Source organism: Empidonax traillii, unplaced genomic scaffold (assembly GCF_003031625.1).
Source record: "Empidonax traillii isolate 1590-97213 ecotype Southwest subspecies unplaced genomic scaffold, ASM303162v1 scaffold933:size234345, whole genome shotgun sequence".
Taxonomy (NCBI): Eukaryota; Metazoa; Chordata; class Aves; order Passeriformes; family Tyrannidae; genus Empidonax; species Empidonax traillii.
This window is the reverse complement of record NW_020956126.1, coordinates 61165-84699: the sequence shown is the minus strand read 5'-3', so window position 1 is coordinate 84699 and position 23535 is coordinate 61165. Positions and strand designations below refer to the sequence as shown.

Here is a 23535-nt window from a genome sequence, read left to right as displayed (position 1 = left end):
GGGATGATATAAGATATTATTTTTATTAGGTGGAGTTGGTGGGAGAAACTCGACAGCTGGACTCTGTGTGCTTTACAAAGCTCCAGGCTTTGCATCAAGTGAGTGGTTCCAAGAAGGATGAGGTAAGACAAGTACCTACTGACAAAAACAACCCCTTTTTCTATCAGAGAGGGTTAACACTTTGTGTATTAGCAATGAAAGCCTGACCACATGCTTGTTTGGAGAAGCAACTAGTCTGACTTCTACCATTCATTTTGGGGACTGATTGACAGCCACTGTGTTAATTAGATATACGGGTCTTCTGTCAGTTATATCAACATCAGACCACTGTATGATTGGAGTCCATGAGACAGTTTCCACTGAAGTCTGTGGAATATTTTTTGAACCCTTAATCTTGAGTAAATACCTCAATTTAAAGTAAATTACAGGTATATATTGGTTTATTTGATTATGGAACCTGCACTCACTGGTATGTTTAAAGCAAACATAAAAGTAAAGCTGAATAAGAGCTGGAGCCTTAAGACTGAGCAGAATATAGAGATGAAAAAAGCAGTTATGCAAGCAGAATAATTTCTTCCCTCAGAGTACTGTCGCCGACTCTGGTCTGCCATCCTTCCCTGATGATCAGTACTTGCATCAAGTTCCCAAAGGATTGGCAGGTCCTAGTCTGTCTGACCTGATCCACGACAAAGACAAGTTAAAACAGTTCCAGGCTTTCCTTAATGAGCATTCTGCTGGGTATGTTCCTTCATTATTATTATTATTTTTATTTTACCATTTCTAAGTTCAGAAGAAATCTTTGCTGGGGATCTTGGCTATCTAAAGGTTCACAGATTTTAGTCTTTTTTAAAACTGCATTTGTGTATTTAGGAAGTACACATGCACATCCTTCAGACAACTGAATTGTCTTAACATTTTGGGGGTAAAAATTCTCCTGTCATAACATGTTTGTATTACACTTCTGCTTTCAGTTTCTGCTTTGATTAGCGGCAAACCCCTGAGTAGAGCAATTAGCCTTTAATGAGTAAGAATTTATAGCCTTTAGTGCAGATTCGATTAAGCTTGGTATTATAAAAATGTACAAATAGTAGACAGACACGCTATTCTCACAGTTTTGTGTATGCTGAACAGATTTAAGTACCAGCCTATAGCAGATACAGTTTAGGCAGGCTTTTTGAAAAAGTGAGCCCATTTGTTTTTGTTGTTTCCTTTTTTTTTCCTTAAATCATCACTTCCTTCCTTTAACCTAGGTTCCATGAGCTGATGCTTTGCATATTGCCTCGTGCTTCTAGTCAAGCATGGCTATAATTTTAGACTGGATACTGGTCAACTTTTTCAAAAGTATCCAGAGATGGGTATCTGGCACAGAACTCCTCTGGCCAAGACTCAAGTGTCATCACTTCTGCTTATCATCAGAAGGTTCCCTTTGTAGTCAGAGAGAGAAATACACACTTCTGAACACATTTCTTCTAATTCTAAAGGTAACATCTAAAACCAGTTTGAATGGATCATTCCTAAGATGTCTGTTTCTTCTCACTGACTACAAAAGGACCCTCAATATATGTATATTTAATTTTTTATACAGTGTACACATGTGCTACTGAAGTTATAATATTTTCTTCCTGCCCCTTAACAAATGGTCTTGAATACCCCCTGGGGTGCACACACCAGGGGAGACCACTGGTCTTGAGATCCTCTCTAACCTGGGAAATAGTAGGAATCACCAGCTAACAGGTCACTGGCTAGGATGAGGTCCTGGACAGGGACACTGAATTGTCTCTGGGATTTCCTGCCTCTCTGTTAATCACAGACAAGTCCCTTCTTAAGTGGTAGATCCAGGCAGAGAAATATTTAATTTATGAAGAAATTTTCTTTTGTAAAAATTCATAATGAAGAAAAACATTTGAAAAAGTCTCACAAAAGTGTTTTAGAGCTGGATCCAGGTGTAGTAACTCTATAGTCGAGCAGGCACACCACAATAAAGATGTTTAATGGTACTATAAGCTGAAGGGATCCTAGAACTAATGCAGTCTGGAAATTTTCAGAAAAAAACCCGCAAATGTGTCATTTGCCTTTTGATCAAAATTTATGGTTCTGATTTTTCCAACTATAAGTGATCCAATTTTCAGGAAGGACAGGCTTCTAAGTACCTGTGCATGAATTCTGGTAAGAAACTAAAAACAGTTCCATTTAGTAATATTTCATTAAATAGAAAGAATATATTCACACAATTGCAGGACAGTTTGTGTTACTTTGAGTTAGTGGGTTACCACTTGTTAGTCTCGCCAGACTAATTGATTATGCATGTGCTCCTGATCTGGTGAAAGGGAAGAGTGCAGTAAGCCAGGATAAGCCACCACTGTAAATGATTTAACTAACACACTTTAAAAGTATATATTTTACTTTTTAAATAAGATGCACATATTTGATCAGTTGTCATAGGTAGATGCCAAGGAGTTACTCCATAAACCACAGTAACTTGGAGCACTTGCATTTGAGTGAACTTATTAATGTTGTGATGAACTAGCAAATGAAAGAATTTCAGTCTCAATAGAACTTAGGTCTGTAAGGGTCTCAAAAGACTTCTGAAAGGAGAACATCTGTTCTGAAATCAGTGAAATGCTTTTGAAAGTTTTACTCATAGATTAATACTTTGAAAAAAACAGTTATTAGCTGAATGGAAAAGTGGAACAGATTTGTCTGAATTTAATGTTTCATCTTTCCTGCTTCAAATATAGTGAATGTCCTAATTAAAATGCTCACAAAACTTCAGCTAGTAAGATACCATCAGAAAACAGTTATATAAATTAAACTGAAATTGTAGGTATGTCACTTATTCTGTCCTCTGATTTAAAGAACAAAACCATTCTATGAAAACAAACTTAAATTTGTAGTGTACACTCAAATGTTATGAAAAATATATAGATTGAGAATTGCAGATAGAGATTGTCACTGACTATGAATAATGAAATAAGTAGTAGATTCGGTAATTTATGAAAAAGCATCACACAAAAAACTCTAGAAGCAAATTTTACTATAAATTGATTTTGTCTGCTTGATTGCAGACTGACTTAAACTCTAGCATTTCACACAGGGCAGGAAGGGGGTGATTTTTGGGGCTTATGTTCCCAGGTGTCATCCTTGCTCCTTTCTCAGGCAGTATGACAAGGGGGCAGAACAGGAAGTGTCAACTTGTCTCTCAGTGGCTGACAGCCTCAGTAGTGATTCAAATTCTCATCTGTTTAATTTTTCATTCTCTCTATGAGCTCTATATTATGGCTCTGGTTCACAGTTCCTGCTGGATTTAGCAGTGGCACATTGAGGAGGGTATGCCTTTTGAGATACCCCAAAAGCGACCCTAAATGAGATCCCTGAGATGTGTGTTTGATCTGCCTGTTCAGCAAGTGCCATGGTCTCACCAAATGGTACAAGCAAAGAAAAAATGACATAAAATTTTAGCCCCATCTGACTTGGTATTTAGGTCTTGATTACTTTGGTGGCTTGTGGTTAAACAAATAACTCTCTAGAATGTTGATGACATTCACTCAATATTGAAATAACATTCTGTTTAAATTTGTTTGTAGTATGGATCTCATGTGTTGGCTTGATATTGAAGAGTTCAGAAAGATGCTCCACAAGGATAAAGAAAAAAGTGATGAAATGTCTAAGGACATTGGAAACAAGTACTTAAATGATGAGTACTTCTTTGGACCCAACAGCCCAGCTACCAGAGAGCAACAAGAAAAGGTACCAGTTACAAAACCATTCATAAAGAACAATCACACTGAATGTCACTCAGATTAAAGTCCACAAGCGGGCTTGCTCTAGCTTTCCCCAGGCTGTCTCCTCAAATGTTAACTATATTTTTGGCCATAAATCTAGTTCTGTTCTGATTCTGGGGGTCCCTTCCTTCCTGTTTGGGTTCTTCCTCCCTGCCTCTTATAGAACATCTCTCTTAAACCCTGATCTGAGGCCACAGCCAGAGCATGCACAACACAGCTCAGAAAAAGTGTAAAAATGGCTTTCAGGCACAGTGACTTGTTCCAGCTTTCTATTTAGTATGTCAGTAAAGCCACAGACAGTAAGTCTGAGCTGTGGTACTCTGATATATCTTGATACTTAGACAATTTACTTGGTCAAGCTGGGGTATTATTTCCCAGAGTCTGTATCCTATTATAGGTAGGGACAAATGTAATCTGTTCCCTTTTATGAAAAGTACATGTGAGCCTTGGGTAAGCACGCATTAAGTGCTTTGCTTACAATTAAGCTCATGCTTTGCTAAATCAAGGATGTAGAGAGATAAAGGACTTTTGGTATACACAGAAGTTTATGTCATGTGTTATTGTGTTTGGATTGCTTAGCTAACGCATTCAGGTGGAGGAAGGAGACAAATCCTTCACGATCAGCTTTCGGCAGCGGTTCTGCTAGAAGTTCAGAAATGCGTCCAGAAGAGATTAGAAAAACAATGGCTGCCATTGTTCCTGGCAGATGAACACCGTGGGGCGGAGGGACAAGCAAAGGTAATTTTTTAGCAACAGCAACACATCCAGGCTTTGTTTTTTGTTTGGCTCATAATTTACCATTGGGATAAAAAGGTTCAGAGGAAAAGCAGCCCACAACTCTCTTTCAGTCTACATTGAAAGAGGTACTGTAGCATGTACGGGTTGAAACATTTACCTTGATAATTGGGAAGGCAGTTCCTCTGAAGGCTTAGTTTAGCTGACAGTATTATTGTTAGATCCTAAATCTGAAGGAGCTGGTATTAGCTCTGCTGCCAGGCAGGCTGCCAGGAGAGTCAACTAATCTTTGCTGTAGTGCTACACTCTCCATATGCCATTTTGCCCTAGCCATACAGTTGCACACTGAAGAAATGCTGCTTTGTGCAAAGGATTTACCCAAGGGCAACAGATCACAAGCAAATGAGTGGGCTTCCCATGCTGCAATTCTTTCTCTCTCTTATGCTGTCCGCATTCTCCCATCTGGAGCTGCAACGCCTGTAGAAATTACTTCAGGACTTGTGACATTTTGCTTAGTGGGGAGGTTAACTGCTAAAAGCCTTGTTCAAATTGGTTACTTCAGAGAGTTGCCAGAAAACTGGGAGTGAGGAGCCTTTCACTCCTGCTGCCTCATTAGAAAGTCTTTTATGAATGCCTCTGTGGCTGTGATCTGTGTGAGGAGATCATCCCGCTGCTGACAGATGCAAAGAGACTCAGTTTTTTGCACTTCCACAACAGCTCTGACATGCAAATGTCATGGCAGAAGGAAACTTCACAGTTCCACCAAGCAGAAACATATGCAACTGTATTGATTAATAAAATTTGCTATCATCTTTATAACATCAAGAAGGTTGTCAGAAGTGCTATAAACTGGATCCTTTCCATTGGTTCAGAAGACTAAGGAATGTGAAAAGTATAGGTTCTGACAAGACAATTGTAATTTTAATAATGATTATGTAATTAAATTAAAATTTTCTAACCCTCTGCCCTTTTTAGCTGAGCTCTGCCTCCTTTACAAGTCCAGGTACAAGACCATGCAATAAGGCTAGGCTGCTTCCAGGTCTGGAAGCTAACTCAGGCCTCTTCTTGCACCTGCTGCACTGTGCTGGCAGGCAGATTAGCCCAAGTAGCTTAGAAAATGTTGTATTCAACTCAAATAAACAGTTTACAGGAAATACATACTTCTAATGAGCTTTTAGTCTTTTCCTAACTCCATTTATGTTTGACTGCTCTTTTCTCTTTCTTATTGCAAATTCAGAGGATGAAAAGGTCCTTTGAAGAGAGTATTTTAGAAGAAATGAAACCAGATGACATTCTCCACTTGGCTTCATATTTCACAGTGACCAAATATTGTGGGCATGCTATGCAGTCCTTATTCAGAAAACCTGCCCTTGATTTGAGGTGTATTTTTGCTACAAAGAAGTTGAAGGATCCAGTCTGTATTTCTGATACAGCTGTCCAAAGGAACTAAAAACATTTCATACTGGGAAAAAGAAAAACAACACTAAAATTTGTTACTAACATAAGTGGTCCCTCATGGGTAAAGTAAACCAGTGGAAGTGCATAATTTGACTGCTGTTGCTTCTTGTCTTCTCTAACTTTCCAGCCTTAATGAGCAGGTGCTCATTTATAGCTGAAGAAGGGCTGGCGTTCAGTGTGGGCCCACAACTAGTTTCAGACATAAAATCCAAACAAAGACATATAAATTATTCTAGCACTGTGGCCTCTGTCATTAGAGGGCTGAACAAGAAACAAGAAGAGTTAAAAAATACAATTCTAATCTACTTTTCAACCATAGATAACTGAAGATCTTTTACACAAAGACCAGCAGAAGACAACCAGGATATGGAAGGCAAGTGAAATGTACCGTGTCTCTTGTGTCTGCAGTTTTGCTGTCTTTTTCCTTTGGACCTTGCACATTCTTCACAATTTCCCTGTTGACAGTGTGAGGCCCAAACGTAATGCTGTCAGAAGCAGCCATGATTGTATTGGCTAGAGTGGAGTGATTACTCATATTACTCCTGAATTTAGCTCCCCACTGATGTTCATGGTAAATTTCACTCCCTTCCTGGCTAGGGAGGTCATACTTGATAAAAACATGTCTCTTGTCCTGGGCTTTGGAACACTCTTAACCCTCCTCAAACTGATATTGTACCTTTAATTCACATTTATCTGTATTTTGCATGCAGTGGACTTATTGGGACAAGCTGTTCATTCCAGCATCTGGTAGTTTATTTATTATTGCAAGTGGATTACGTGCAGACACAAAAGGGAATGTGAAGTATGCAGTGGAGTGGGCAGGTTTAATCATATCTCACAGTATCTGTTTCATTTAGAATTGTATTTTAATCTCACAGCACTGAGATAATATCAAATTTAAACTTCTTAAACCTTTGTAATAATACATTTCATCAGATGTTTGCCAGTTTTTTCCTCTTGAAGAGCAGTGAACTTTTTGTGATTGCCAGCATACAAGTTGTGTACATTTGTTCAGTTGAACTTTTATTGTCTGTTGAAATCAAACTGGAGACCCGGTCACCAATTATCCATGCAAACCATCAGCACAAAAGGAATCCAAACTGCATGTGGGTTCTGTTAACTGAGTTTTCCCTTTGTCTGTTTGTCAGGAAGATGGTTATTTTCCCTGTTCTGCTTCAAGGTTGTTGACCCATAAAATAAGCAGTTTGTATATTGGTATAGGGATGGGAGCAATGTTTTGTTCTTCCCTTCATGACTATGACCCAGAAATAATTTTCCCCAAAAGTTGCCTAAATCCTGGTCACAGGGGATAGAATATGTTTGGAGAATAGGACCAGGGCTGAGAAGATCCCACTCTACTGCCTAAGTTGAGCTGTCTTTATTTTAACCAAAGGACCCTCTGGAGAGATGCCTCCCTCCATCTCACAAGGGTAGGCTCTCACCCCTGGCAGGCTCTGCAGCAGGACACTAAGCATAACCCCTATTTTTAAGAGAAGCTGCAGAAACCCTTTCAGCTTAGGATCAGGTTGGATTTCCAGGACTGCTGGCGACAATTAAAAATGTTTCTGTCCCATGCTGACCATTGAACAGTACCCCATCCCTCCAGGACTTCAAGAGGTTTAAACCACTGTTAAAAGATGGTTTTCATTCATCCATCTGATAACAAAAGGGGGTTGTTTGGCTTGCTCCTCAGCAACAGTACAAGAACTGTTTGTTCAGGAAGACAGGCCAGCATGAACTTCATTTCAAACAAACTGTCTCTGCATAAGCCATCTTTCTTTCTCCACCCTTTCCTGGCTGCCTACTGTTTTGTGCTTGGCAGCATGAAGGTTTCCAGAATGTCTTGATGACTCTAAATTCTACTATTGGTAGCTTTATTCCACAGAGAGCAAACTCTCTGGCTTCTGCTGGTGATCATGGCAACACATTTCAAAGCTCATTTTGTTGGTGAGATCCCTGTCAGAAGCATTTTACAACTTTAAGCTATGTGGTTTGTCTCTTCCTTTTTCTTTGTTGTTTGTTTGCACAAAACTCAAACTGTTCTCTAGAAAAGTAGCCCGTTGCCATAATCAATAACAATAGCTGTTTCCATATTTTATAGTATGTAGTCATATGGTCTAAATCATTGTCAGTCATTTCCTCTCCCATCATGTCTTCCAAAAAAATGTTCCCTAAACCAAACTGAAAAAAAAAAAAAAGAAAAAAGAAAAAATAAGGAAGGAAAGAAATGAAACCTTGCCACATTTTATTGTATCCATGTCATAAAGTCATAAACTACTGAAAGTTAGGGCCAGTGGAAAGATAAGAATCAGACAGTTTATGCTAACTAATGCCTTTGTTATTGCTTTTTGAAACAAAGTTTATTTGGTGCATTTATTTCTTTTTTTGACAGCATATGGACAATAAGTGTGTTTCTTCATCTAGTGAAATAATTGCTTTCCGCAAAGCACTGCTGGATCCGGTGACAGCAAATCTTTTTCAACGCTTTGTGTCACTGCAAGGAGACCTGCTGGGGAATGGAGTGCTCTTTTGGCAAGAAGTGCAAAAGTATAAGGTATGGTGGTAGAAGGGAACAAGGGGAATAGTATTCAGTTTGTAAGCAAATGCATCCATTCCTGCATATGAGGAGAATTTTAACAAGAATATCTGCAGGCATTCATTCTGTTGTTCATAGTAAAACCTCTTTCACGGTTTAAACCAGGGTGTTTTTTTTAAGGAAACCCTCACTTCTCAAAGGGTAGCTATTTTTGACTAAAATGTATTATCCCTATATTTCATTATGCTTCTTCAAACTGTAACATTCTTCTTAGTCTCTAAAGGGACACTACTGACTAGCTAATGCCCAGAGTTTGGTATACATCTGTTGAGCAATAGAAAATATGCAAGTGTTAAAATGTTCATTCTGTCTTTATAGCTGCATACTGTTAAATAACGGGATTATTGCTGAATTCGGTAATTCCTCAAAAATCAGAGATAAGTTTAAAATTCAATCAAATCTATAGATGTAAAGATAGTATCTACCCAAAAAGCCTATATGTGCAATGCAGACCCCAGGCCCTTTGCCCTTTGTAGTGTCGCATTTGACTTCAGCTGAGGATGGGACCAAAGTGAAATGTGATAGGGAAGGTCAGCAGGGATTATCTCTCTCCCAAATACATGCACTTTTGTGAAATTGCTGCTGTGTGGGTTGAAAAACAGTGGGAAACCTCTGGAGTGAGCCTTTAAATCACACTGCAGCTTCCTACTAGCACCCTGGATTGAATTCAGGAACACCACAGATCTTTTGCTTGTTCCTCTTTCCTTTTGCCTCTGGGATATTCCTGATGCAAAATGCTACCAGAGTGCAGAACCTTTCCTGGACTCCTGAGCACAGCTTGTGTGCACACGGCAGGCAGGGAGTGAGGTTAGCTAACATGCTCAAGAGTTAGGAGGTAAACACAGTTGATGCTGCAGTAGTACTTAGAGATCTTTTGCTGGCATTTGGGTGTATTAGCACTGTTTCATTTTATGAATTTGAATTTTGGAGTCTGTTTTAGAAGTTGAAGCTCCTCTGTTTCCAAGGGTCAATCTCTCTTCCTCACAAAGGCTCTGATCCCCAAGTAAGGAATCACTAGCTGAAATGCTCTCTGGGGGCGCTGCTTTCTCTCTCAGTTAGAGAGTGACTACCTTACATTAAAAACCTGATATGAAGGCACCTGGTGTTCCATGAAATAAATCCTTTCCAAAATATTTGAATTTTTTTCAGAGTTGTGATTCTTCGTTGCTACATTATGGAGGACATGGAAACTTTCTGCAAATTAATGTGCAGTGTAGTTTAGACTCTTTTCCCTGTATATCTGTTCTCTGAAGAGAGTTCATTGGTTTTTTTGTCCCAACCCCTCTCCTGCATTTATGTTAATTTTATTTGTCTTCTTATCAAGAAAAAGTACAATCTGACCGTATTTCTCCGTGCATGTGATTTGTCACGGTTGGCGGTTGATGCTCTTTATAGAAGCAAAGGGCTGGAGTAGTAGGAGTGTTGTGGGTCAGGCTGAACTGGAGGAATATTGCCAAAGGCGTGGGCAGCACTTTGCACAGTGCATGCTTGTATTGTCTGAGCCCTATCATGCCATCAGTTTAGACAGAATTCCCTTTAGGAGTCAGTGACTGCATTGCTCCCCGTAACCCATCAGGCTGGCGGCACATCTTGGGAGAATCCAAACCCAAGATTTCTTTTTAAACAAATATGAAGAAACATAAATCTGTGGATCATTTCCATCTGTTCCTCTATGCTCAGTCTCATCTCTCTTCATATCATATGGCTTGTTTGTCTTCCCTCTTATTACAGCTCTCTGCCTTCTCTTCTATGCTAGATGAACAAATGAAGCCATAGTATATACTTAGGATCTATTGAATATGTTTTTGTATTGCCTTCCTTTCTTTATTGTAGCTGTTATCATTCTTTTTTTCCTTTTCAAAACTGAAAAGTATTCATAATAAAACAAGCCAGCTCTTTCACATACCACGTTTCTGGTTAAAAGCCCTGTTTTTAATTTCTTTGCAAAGTAAATATCCAGACTCCTATACCAAAACTAAATGCAGATTCTTCATTTAGAGGGCTCCCTTCCTGAAAATTCTCTAGAGCACTCATTGTGTCTCCAGTAGATATAAGTAATAGTCTCCTGGTGTTATAGAGATTTCTTGATGTTTATGGATAGAGGGAAACTTCATGTTTAAAAGCTTTTGGAGGAAGTTCTTTGAATTATTTTTCCTTCATGTCAAAGTCCAATGGTAGCATTGTCTGAGCGTCAAAACACAGGTGTTCTATCAGAACAATAGGATCACATTAAAAAAAGTAGAAAACTCCCAGTATTCCTTTGAGATCTCACTCAAGTAAGTTTAGGTCTGTTTTGTATTCTGTTCTGCACAGAGTTATTTCCAACCCCAGGGTTTTGGGAAACTAGAACATCCTAATGAATGGTGAAACTAGAGGACTTCAATAAATGGAAGATTTTATTGGTAGATGAAACTGTCCCCCTTGTGCCAACATTTCTTGTACCCTCTAAATATTTCCCCTCTTTTGCTGGAGCATTTAAAGCATTTCTTTGGATTTTGGTTGTCATGGCTATGCTAGTCATAGCAGGCTTATTGTGAAAACCAGTGCATTTCACACCTGTAGGTGTGTTTCTCTTTTCAGAAATGCCTCCTATCTGCCAGTAACACACTTAAAAACTATCCTGTTCCATCCAACTGCGCAGGCAGAGATTATCACTTCAAAGTCATGATTCCTATACCTCTGCATTTGCAAATCAAAACTCCCACTCAAGTCTTAACTATGGCTTTGACCATTCACATTTGCTGTAAGAATTTTGTCCTACATACTGAAGGAATCTACTGTATAATTTTTGATATTTTTGACTATTATTCTTTGATCACTGGGCCTCTCTAAAGGGTCTTGTGTCTCTCTCTCCCTGATTGAAAATGCTATTTTTCATCTTTCAGGACTTGTGCCATTCTCACTGTGCTGATGCCATAGTCCAGAAAAAGATCACAGCTATTATCAACTGCTTTATTAATTCTGCCATACCCCCAGCTTTGCAGATTGACATCCCACCTGAACAAGCAAAGAAGATTTTGGAGCGCAGGAAAGAACTAGGACCTTACATTTTTAGAGAGGCACAGGTAAGAAGCTGGGAGAATCTCTGTAATAGATCTGGACGGAGCTTGCATGCCTGATTCAATCTTTGTTGCTTATGTGACAATTTGAACTCCACACATAAGCCTGGGCTTGAAGGAGAACACTGTAGTCATATATATGGCAATGAAGACTGTATGAGGGACATGACAGAGGGGCTTCAGATATATACTGCTCAATAAAGACAATCTCTGACAGCTATCTGATCCTGGGAAGGTGTTATCTAGGGCTGTGTTAGGAATTCTGGCAGTAGAATTTAATTCTGTCTGTGTTCTTCATTGCTTGTTCTTTACCACTTGGTTAATGTGAGAGGAGTATTTTGTAGTTAAAGAGTTTGTAGTTTTCATGGTTTATGAAAAATGAGGATGTGAGTAAAGCACAGAGGCAGCCTAACTTGCTGAATGTCTTTCCCTTCTTTATTACAAGAAGTGTGTTTCAAATGGCTGTAGACAATTTTCTCTCTGATCTTTGTACTGTTCAGAGTGAATAGCAATTTGTGAACCTTTACTTTAGACTTACTATTTTCTTCTCTCTTGATACTGCCTTGTCTATCTTATCTTCTAAGCCCAAGAGAGCTAGTTTTTCTTCTTTTCCTGTAAAATTGCCACCAACACCTTTAAACATCAACTGTGAGCCCATAAAGTGTTCCGATGACAAAAGATGAATGTTTTGTCAGAGAAGAGGGTTCATATAGGTTCTGAGGGAAACAGAAGTTTCATTTCAGCCTGTGCAAAACCCCAGTGAACTCCAGAAATGTGGCACAAAACCAAAGGAAGAACTTGGCCAAAAAGCTGTGACTGGAACCTGACAGTGACTCACTTGTCACTTTCACGTCCACTGAGCCAGAAGCAGTGAGGTGCTGAGCATGCTCGGCAATTTGGAAGCCAAGTTTCTCAATGAGAATTAAACATCTAAATGAATTGAAAAATGTGAGCCTTGGTACGTGCAGCAACAGAATTTACTGAGCCCCTCTGTTTGCTTTTCTAAAACTGTTTTTCTTATTCTAGTTCAAAAACGACCCTATGAGAGATTATATCATTTAAAAATTATCCAAGATTTGCTCATAGATCTGTAATGTGGTTTAAGAGTCTTTCCAGAGGCAAAAAAGTATTTCCTTTCTCTTAAGGAGGGGAAAAAAAAACCCTCTCCCTAATGAACTGAATATTTGAAATATTTGAGCAGAACAGTGGTGCAAAAGCAATTTCTACTGGTGTATATTTTATCAAGAATACTTGTAAAAAATGATGGATGTTCTCGTTAATGCAAACAATTGTTTAGGGAAATATATAAAAAAGAAAGTGCCTTTTAACTGTGTTTTAGGAAGATTTCTCACCAGTAATAAACACACTGATGAAAAGCATGTGCCGAGCAAATCTGGGCTGAAAAGTCAGGACACAGTACGTGGGAGGAACAAGGCTGTGTGTTCAAAAAGAAATAGTTATTTCATTCACATGGTAAACTACATTTTATTTTACAGTAAATTGTTTTCTTAATACGGTCAAGATTGACTTTCTTTTCTTCTTGTGCAGATGAGTGTTTTTGCTCTTCTGTTTAAATTTTGGCCAGAGTTTTGTAAGTTGCAAAGCAATGTGGATAGTGAAAAAATTCTACTCGCCTTGGAGAGGGAAAAGGAAAAAAAGATGCGAAAGAAGCAAGGGATAACAGCAAAGGTAAGGCTCACAAGGTTTCAGGTGACAGCTGATGAACTGCATAAAAACTCCTAATTTAATCAGGCATAAAACAGCCTGATCCAAAACTACCAAATATTTTTGTTAGATTTCAAACTTCACATGTGACCTAGTCCCAGGATGATTAATTCTCAATCCTGCCGATGCATATACTTATGTTTAACTTGAAGCAGATGAGTCAATGGAATACTCCTTTCATTAAGCAGAGGGAAAAATGTATTTTAGTCATCTTTTGTGCCAAGAGAAGAGCAAAAAAGAAGACTGAATTTAAAAAAAAAAAAGTCTGTGTACAGTGGGTAACTGCAGACCTGTTTGCACTTTCATGATGTTTTGTCCTATACTAGAATTTACAGTTCTGGATCATTATTGAAACCAAACCAAAGAAAACCAAACCAAACCCATATCTCTTTTTCAGAACAGCCATTTGAAAAGTCTGTACATTATTTTAAAATATATTTATGCACTAATTACTTTGCATAGTTTTTGCCTTTTCTTGAATATTTCTCATCTTTGACAGTGAAATTGTTAGACTGTTCACAGTGAGTTTCCAGACAGTTTCAGCACATTACCACAACTGTGACCTCTACAGTGGAATGCTTGTTTGTAAAATTGTTTTGCTTGGACTTTTTAATTAAAATATAATGAATTCTTTTTCTATTGATTATAGGCTTTGAAACAGTTTATTTTTTGTGAAATACAATTGTTTGGCCAGCTTTGAGAGGAGAACATTCTTTTAAGGGCAGAGATTGCACTTGCAAACTACCATAAGCAGCATTAAAAGAGCTTTACATATTTGAAATGCCATATACACGTGTGTTGTGATGTTACTCATGATGAGAACCACATGAGTACCTGGACAGATAAAGACATATGCCTGTAAGAACATGTATATATTGTTATCCTCCTTTAGACACATGAAAGCTGAGGACCAGTGAAGCGTTACTCAAGGCCACACACCAACGTCAAGGGAAGTCTAAAATCCAAGAACTCGTGTTGCTTTCTTCAAAGCATATTGTCTCCATACAGATATGTCTGGCAAGGCCATTGGCAGTACTTATACTGCAAGAATGCAATATTTCAAAGTACTGCACTTTTGCGTTTTCACAGACTTATTTTTTCCATCTGTTTGTTGCCTGTCTATAAGTTTTCTGATTAAGATCAAGGAAGTAAAGAGAAAATCTTGGCCAGGAGGGCAGAAGTCTAGCTTTTATGGAGAACAAATGGGAAAGGTGAATTACCCTTCTAGTCTGGGAAACAGTAAGAAATTTTAGAAGGTGACAGGCAGAAATGCAGTTCAGTAAACAGTTTGCAGACTATTCTTCTCACAAAAAATGATCAGTAAACCAGTTACCTTTTAAAATTTCTTGAAAGAATAGGTGGAACAGATAAATTTTTGAAATGTTTTTGACAACCTTTCCCTTTCTGCTATTGTTTAAAGAAATTGCCATTTCCTGTTCTCTTGTCTGAGATTTCTGTCCTCTCGGTGACAACGTAACTGTTCAAATGATTCAGTATCCCTGGAGGATACCGATAAGGTTCATCTAATATAAGCAATAGCAGGTTCACCAGCAGCCTGTGGAAGGTGATGATGTCTTGGCATTGAAAATAAGGTCTACGCTCCTCTGTCCCACCAGGCTCACACTGAATGAGAGGAAAGCTCTGGCAAGGGTTAGAAAAAACTTTTCTTATATATATTTGCCCTCCACTTCACAAATCAGTTGCTATTTCATGTTTATGTCAAAATGAGCAATCATAGTCCTAGGGGAGGAATTTGCTTTCTTCTTCCTCACAAATGTGTCCCTGGGATGCTCAGTCTACTTGGGCTCACCTCAGTTTTAGAACTGAACAGATAAGTTGGACTTTTATGTAGTACAGTCAAAAAAATGGACAGACAAGGAGCTTTTCAGTGAACAATTATGCATTACTTGGTATTATTTGACTATCTCAATATTTTTTCTGTGTGCCTATTTGTTATTTATGGGGCAAATTCTATCAGAGGCTTCCTGGCTATAGACTTGTTCTTTTGTTAACTGCTAGATGCACATGCCACACATTTTAAAATATATATTAGTCACTTTTTGCAGACTGCCTTGATGCCAGTGCTAGTAATTTGTTATATACATAATTGCATTTTACCTCCAAACTAGATTTTGGATTTTTTTGCTTTCAAGTGCACAAAGCAGTTTTACCTTACACTATAAATCTGTATTAGCCTTTCCATGCCCTTAGCAAAGAAAGCCATAAACATTATTTTCCTTTTCCATGTTTCTGTCATCTCTCTTTACGCTTCTTAACAATAAGCTTATTTGTTAGTTAGTGGTGTAGTGTTATGGGATATGACATTGCCGTAACATTGCCTAATTTATTATGAGAAGACGTTATTAAAGACCTCACTTAATTCACCATTCTCTTTGAAAAAGCCAGCAGACATAAACTGTAGTGCATTAGTGTACATGCTACTTCTGTATTTGCTTTGGCATCCCTGTTTCATCAGCGGAGTGTGCCACAGAAGTTACTGAGCCTGTTTCTGGAGAGAAGGAGAACATCGCACTGCCTGGCCAGTTCTGTACCCAAAAGTCACTCTTAGCGCTGATGGGTTCATAGGGCAATGGGGATGATGAGGAAGGAACAGGCAGCTTATGAGAAGGGAAATGGGGTAGTCTGATCCTTTTCCAGATCTTTCAGGGACTTGCTAAGTGATTCTGGGAATGATTTGACCTCTTTTTTTTTTTTTTTTTTCCCCCTCACTTTCTCATTTTAACATGGGAGGCTTATATTACTCAGCTCTTGGAGGTGTTGTGGGGTTAACTGTGTGAGGTCAAATATGAACATTGATTAATGTTTATAAAGAATTTTGGGATCATCAGACAGAATGTGCAAAGGTGCAGCCTTCACAAAACACAAAAACAACATGAAAATGGCAAATAGTTAATCACCAGAACAGTTTACCAAGGGTTATGATGCTGTAAATGTTCTTCGCTGTAAATGTTTTAAATCAGATTACCTGTTTTCCTAACTTGTGTACTGTAGTTCATTCACAGTTACTGGACCAAGCTGGAATTGATCACCACAAATCCTACATTCTACATTTATACATGAGGCCAAATTAGAGGCTCACAATGTCCTCTCTATCCTTAAAATATATTCTGTTGCAGATCTGCCCTGTCAGCCATATTTTGGACCAGTTATTGAATCTGAAAGGAAGATGCTCTGCAGGAGCGTAGAGGCCAGGAAACATTGACTAGAACAAAGAAATTCTTTAAAAAAGCAGTACCTGTATCTTCTGCTATTTTTTAATATGTCGAACACGATGAATTATGAATCTGAGCATTACAAAACATTACTGCAAGTCAACCTATCTCATTGCCAATGACAGTTGTTGGTTCCTCAGGTCTTGCTTTTATCTTTAGCACCGTAACTATTGTTCACATCTAATTATGAGTTTTTATTATTAGCAGGGTAAAGAAGCGGAGAAAAAACTCATCAACTTGACTCAACTGTCAAGGAGAGCCTTGACTCAACTGCAGAAGAGTGCCTTGACTCAACTGCAAAAGGGTGCCTTGACTCAGCTACCAAAGAGTGCCTTGACTCAAATGCCAAAGGGTTCCTTGACTCAACTGCCAAAGGGTGTTTTGGTAGATCAGACTGACCTGAAGAGAGAATCAGCACTATCTTTAGATGGATTTGGATGGGAGGTGAATAATGCACGTTTCTATATACACATATAGATATCATTCAAGAGAGATAAAATGATCTTGGGAGAACAAGAAGGGGGAGTTAGGTTTTGAATACTGTTGTCGCATAGTTCTTCAATAACTGTTCACTCTTCTACAATTAGCTTCTCTGTTGTAAGTTTACCTACCTGACAGGTGACTTTTTTCCCCTTCTTTAATGACTTTTTTTAAGATTTAGGTACCGAGTACTATTAATAGCTAACAGTATGTTAAGCTCTTACAGTGTATGGATTAAAAAAGAATCTGTTTTTGAAGATAAAATGAAGAAAAGATAGTTCAGTTCTGGAATAAGAAGCTTTTCGTTACTTGTGAAATTCATGTCCTGAAAGTTTGAGCTAGAGTTGTGTTCTGTTCGTATGTCAAAAACTGAAGCTGAACAGCTTTAGGAAATCTAATTATTTGAAAATCTGACAGCAAATACCACCTTAGGACTTCCATAACAACTCTCACTATGCATCAAACTTACAGTGAAAAGTTAACAGGCATTTGATTGGAGAAATGGGAAGAACAGACATGCTGCCTTGGGCGTATGAAGGGATCATTCCTGGCTAAGTTGGCACTGCCATAACATAATGGGAAATCTGTGCAATCACATAATCCCAGCTATGCCATATGATGCATGAGTAAATCCCACTTTAGCTACTGCTTGAATTCCACAGAACACTTCTCATGGCATTATGTTAGTGATGAGCAGAATATAGAAATGAGCAGTCTGAAATACCCCCAAAATCTGAAGCTACAGTGCAAATTGCATAGTTAAACTTACACCCTTGTCCCTTAAATGGACCTTTTTACTTTTGCTCATACCTATTTTTTTTAATTATTATTTTTAAATTGAGTTGAGTGTGCCAGTATATCCATGGCATATGCTTTAGCCCTACAGAAGAGGCAAGTAACTACAGAACGAACAATAATCTTTCAAAGGGCAGTTTCTTCTTCTCCAAGCCCCTTTCTACTATAGGAAGGTGCTAGAAGTTCTGTTGAGCTGTGATATAGCAAATTGTCCCCAAACTTCTCATGCCGTAAGAAAAAAAATCAGACCAAATGAAAATGCAGTTCCCAGCTGTTCTGGGAGAGTGAGCTAATATTTACATGCAACCTGAACTGTGGTTGTTGCAACACAAAGAGCAGCATTTGATCCTCAGAAAAGGAACGGATCAGCTTCTAGGGTAGTAGCACTCTTCTAGAGAAGGCAGGCAGAAAGAACTGTGAGGTTAATGAGACTTTCAGTGATTTAAGAAAGGACATACTCAAAGGATGCGACAGGGAGATAAAATCAAGTCCTCGATAGTACAAATGAAAAATATTTTGGGAGGGGAAAGATCTGCTTTATTTAGGTTTAGAAGAGGAAAGGAGAGAGAATAAGACTTAGACCAGGGATGGAGAATAAATGTAAACATTGCATCTGTCAAACTTGCTTAAATCATGGTGGTTTGAGATTTGTTTATTCGCAGCAATCCTATTTTTCCCATGATTCCAATATTGTAATGAAAAAAACCTTCTTAATAATTACGATTATCCAATAACAGGGTTTTAACATAAAGAAGTTTTTTTATCTCACTGTTGATATGGACCAGGACCTGCAGTGACATGGTCTGAAGGCTGATGGTGCTTAATGGTTCTTGCAGGCTTCCTGGTCCTATTCCAAGTACATAGAAGCCTTGGAGCAGGAGAGAATACTCATTAAAAGGGAAGAAGATCTGGAGGAAACATCATCATTCCTTTCAGGTTATTAACCTGTAATTTATTAGGACAAGCTTATAGCTTAGGTGAAGTTCTCTCAGTATAAGGACTTTGCTTACTCTTCTTTTGAGTTTTGTACATAAACCTCTGCCTCTCTTGTGCTGTCCACAGGGGAATTGCTCTCTGCACCATACTTGTGAGTGGTAAATTTTCTAAGAAAGGGACAGTAAAAGTTGCAGAGTATCAGCATTGCCTTTACTGCAGAGGTCTTACTGAAGAATGGGATTCGCCCATTCCTTCATTTTGCAGAATGGCAATCGCACATTTCACCTCCCTGGCTTTTTGTGCTTCATCAACTTATATACAAGCAGATACTGAAACTTCTTTCTACCAGTTTGTCAGTGTGTTTTTGGGGTATGTAAGAGGCGTTGCTTCATCCTGGTTTCTGCCATGAATATCCTCTTAGGTCCTCCCCAAGGATATTATGACCTGTTTGCTTATTAAATTCCTGCATTTAGCAGAAGGGCTAGCAATAGCACTATGTAATATTAAACTCCTTTAGTTTCACATAATTTTAATTATTTCTTTCCATATGCAGGTTCCTTGTCTACGTCCTCCCTGAATCCTGATGAAATGAAAGCCACCATTTCTACAAAGCGCAAACTCTCAAATGTTCCCAAGACACAGGAAGTGAGTACCAGACTGCCAATGAGCGTGCTTTGAAATGTGGATTCTTAAAAGCCAGTTTTCCTGCTGACAGTGCTGATGCTCATTAGTAGCAAGTTATCCCACTCCAAATCATGTTTAAGTGAAGCTGTACAGCCTCAATATGAAGACAAGATTATTTTTCATTCCAACCATAGTTAGCGGACCTGGTGTAGACCTGTTGGAATTTTGTTGCAAAATGGTAGTGTCTGAAATGAGTCTATCTAAGCTTTCCAGTTAAGGTATTTTAAATAGGAGCATGAGATGACTGGAGAAATCTCAGATACCATGGAGTGACTGGCAAGAATCATCTCTACCAAAGCCAATTAAATATTAGAATGAGAGAAAGAAGTAGGACAGCAAAGAGATATGATAAAGACAAAAACCCACATATTTTGCTTCAAAGCTTGAATTCCTAGAAGGAATAATCTGGAGGTTTTGTTTTGTTTTGTTTTTTAAGCCTATGCTGAAATTACGTGGACTTAAAAAAATTAATAGAACTTGGACTATTGCTTCCCTTCCTTCTCTGCTCCTCCTTTCTCTTCTAATTATGTACTAAGCACTGCTATTTTATGCAAGTTGGTGTCCTGCCTTCACTAGTCCTTCTGAATCTCCAAGTGTCTGAACATAATCTTCCTGTGGCAGCATTGAAGTCACATGTATGTGACTTCAGAGAAAACTGCAGCATTCCTTGGTCTTCCCTCACATTCTCTTTCTTATCACGTCCTCTAGTTGCAGTTAAAGTAATCCAGCCTCACAGGTGTGACTATATTGGTACACCTCTGCCTCCTGTACCACCGTTCTGCCCCCCATGTCATTGTAGCGAGTCCTGGCACGGGGGTTTTGCTCCCGCTCTGTGGATGAGAAACCTCCAGGTGGGCCCTGTGACCAGAGAGCCCACAAGGCATCTGCAGTCCTTACTGCAGACCAGCCCAGATGTCCTGTTGTTCCAGACCTGAGAGCTGCATTCCTGCCAGGCATCAGGCTGTGGTACAGGAGGCTAATGCAATCAGAAATTCAAGGTCCTGAGTGATTTGAGAAGTCTCTCCCAACAGCTTCAGTTGCAGCCCACTCTCTAATGCCACCGGAAATTTGCCTGCCCTGCTCAGTCCCTCGTAATAGCTCAAGTGTTCCTACTGCCTTTGAGTGGTTTTCTCTTCTTCTATCGTGACCCTTTGGGCATTTGCCTCAGCTGTGCTACACGAGACCACTGTTGCTTTGGACAGGTAGTTTCCCTCCACTTTGTTACCGAGAAGGTAACCTTGTCTGTTGGGGGTAAATGGCAAAGTGCTGGCAGGAGGAGGGCTGTGAGCAGAGGCCAGGGCTGCTCTGTGCTGGGCACAGCCAGTTCCAGTTGGCTCCAATGGACTCATCATAGGATATGGCTGATCCCCTCAGCCAAGACGGTGGCACCTTGGGGAAAAACATTTTAGAGAGAGCAAAGAAATCCAGAGAGGGGAGGATGGAATAAAAAGAGTGATAAACAACAGATGGAATACCAAGGCCAGAGGGGGAGGTGGAAGAGGAGGAGCTGGGGGAGGAGGTTGAAGAGGAGGAGGTACTCTGTGTTGGAGCAGACGTTCCCTCAGTTTATAGAGAAACCAGGCTGCAGCAGAGGAAAAGAGTGAGAAGGAAGAAGGAGCTTCACAGTGCCTCACCGAAGGGACTAAGTGCAACCTATGGTGATAGCAAGGAGAAGAGAAGTGCTTGGAGTGAACTTGAACCTGGGAAAGGTGGAGAAGTGTTTTCTCCAAGTGTGTAAATGCTAGCTTCTTCTTCCCCCCGCTACCTCCACCTGAATCATTAATGATTTATTCTAACTGGCAGTGCATTCATTTCCCCATCTTAAGTTTTTTTTAGCCTGTAAAAAAATTGCTAATCTATCTCCTTGTCTTTATCTTGACCCAAAAGCTTTCTCTTTTCTGTTTTTCCTGTTTTCACCCTTTGTCCTGTTGTACAGTGGTAGAGGGTGGAAATGAGTGAGTGAGCAGCTGGGTGGGAGGCTGGCTGCTGGTGAGGGCATGTCCCACCACACCTTATCTCTCTCTTTTTGATGCATTTATTGAAGAACTGTTCTGATTATTTCAACTGGCTACAACACAGCAATGACATTCTGTTACCTTTTCAGGCACAATAAATCTCTCTGAGGAAGGGAATGCAGAGACATTCAATGGAGGTGGCCAGGAGACATAAATATAATGTGCGTGCAAGGTTTGTTCTTACATTTCCAGAGCAAAGATGATGACTTGGAATATTATTAAGAACTGTGGGACAATTTTCAAGGGTAGAAAATAAATATCTTCTAATGTGTTCCATTCCAACCTGATTGTGATACTGACTCTCGTGTTAATAATTTAATAACACACCTTGAGGCTCAAATCAGAGTAAGATTCCACTGAAGTATGCAAGGCACACACTTTTAGGTAGTCTCAGTCTTAAAGATCCTGTAATCAAACCCAGTTCTTCAGTGCCTGATCGAATGAATAAGTAAAACACTGCATTGAACTGACAACCCTGAAGCAGTGTGTCTTGGCACACTAAGCTCTCACTGTGCAATTCATGCAACTTCTGTTCATCAAGGATAACTCCTGAGGTCTGTGAGTTATTATAAAGTCAAACACTGTTGTGGTTTGCTCCCAGTTCAGTCTGATTCCTGGTCCAAAGTACACCTTCTGCCCCATTTCTGAGTTTCAATCCACAAGAAAGGCTTAAAATCTATCAGGACACAGATGGGATTGAGAACTTTCGTAAAATGTCATTCCACCCAAAGTGTTGCTCACCAGATGTTTGCAGGAGCTCATAGCTCTTGTGTAGCTCTCCCTACTTTTAAAAAGTTTTAAAAAGACTTGGGGCACAGTTGATGTTGGGACTGAGGACAACGGATTAACTGGAGAGTTAAGAGGGGCAGGGGCAGAATTAACTGCTAGGCAAGGGGCAGGATCATGATAGACCTCTCCACATTTTTCAGACCACTTTAAACACCAGTCCCCAGCCACAAAGTTGCTGGTTCCACTCTTTGCTGCATGTAAAAGAAAGGCAGGTGGCTGAGTTCCCGAGGACTAGCCCTGAGTTAGGCATGGGACTGTCTTCTGCTGCTCGTTCCAATCTCTTGGACAAGAGGAACAAGCCATGCAGCCCTGTCTCCTTTGTCAGAAGTAAAGGTTCTTCACTTGGAGCTCTTCGATCATACTGCTAAGGACCACTCAAGAGTGCTTTCCCCCTCAGTGAGGAGTGGCAACTAATGACAACTAATAGTCTTCCGCTCTTGACATAATGTTCCAGAATTGTAAGGGATTTCCATTGGGAATTGCTTCAGACAGGCTGGCAGGGAAGGAAGACACACTATTTTCTGGGCATAGCTACCATGCTCATATATTCTCACACAAGGAGCAAGGGAGATCACTGGTTCAGTTCCTACTTCCCCACAGTTCATAGCTGGCTTCATGCATGCCTTGTTTGGGTTGTTTGCTCATCTGACATTACCTGAGGAAGATATCTTGGGTGGAAGCCACAAGAGAGTAAAACATTAAACACTTGTCTCTGGTTTTTATGTTTTCCCAAATTTCACAAATGCAACAAACTTTTAATGCTCAGTACATCTGAGGAGGGTGGAACACAGCATCTTGTAATGAGCAGAGCACATGTGGTACTGTGTGGCCTACCACTCATTACTGTGAAAGGCAAAGAAGATTCATGAAATGCCATAAATGCACTGATGTATGTCAGTCTGAAATGCATGTGGAAGGCAACCTTTTACTGCTGTGGTCAGTACAGTACACGCAACCAAATGCTGAAATGTGGCAGGCAGTTTCTGTTTTGCTGTATTCTTGCCTTTAAGGCATTTTGAGGCAGTTAAATAATGTGTAGATATTACTTATCTGATGCTGGTAGTTCCGATTGAATAACATTTCGATTACTTCAAAATTTAAAAACATTATCCAGATACTTGTCTCCTCAGGAGTATGTTTCACCCTTGCCAAATTATTAACAAAAATTTACCAGCAAATTTACCTCAAGCAAAAACTACTGTCCCAGACAGTTATTATGATTTATACCATACACCTCTATCCAAAAAC

The 23535-nt window shown here is 39.4% G+C and overlaps 1 protein-coding gene across 1 annotated transcript in view; it reads left to right on the top strand.

The window, feature by feature from the left end:
- RGS22 (regulator of G protein signaling 22) overlaps window positions 1-19762 on the top strand; it is a 61817-nt gene extending 42055 nt beyond the window's left edge. The window contains exons 16-26 of the mRNA XM_027903106.1: window positions 30-122; window positions 584-738; window positions 3585-3747; window positions 4362-4520; window positions 6295-6348; window positions 8368-8529; window positions 11457-11636; window positions 13179-13319; window positions 16793-17032; window positions 18700-18799; window positions 19353-19762. Coding sequence (XP_027758907.1) covers window positions 30-122; window positions 584-738; window positions 3585-3747; window positions 4362-4520; window positions 6295-6348; window positions 8368-8529; window positions 11457-11636; window positions 13179-13319; window positions 16793-17032; window positions 18700-18799; window positions 19353-19477 — 1572 coding nt within the window. The 3' untranslated portion in view covers window positions 19478-19762. The remainder of the gene's footprint in view (window positions 1-29; window positions 123-583; window positions 739-3584; window positions 3748-4361; window positions 4521-6294; window positions 6349-8367; window positions 8530-11456; window positions 11637-13178; window positions 13320-16792; window positions 17033-18699; window positions 18800-19352) is intronic.
- Window positions 19763-23535: the final 3773 nt, after the last annotated feature.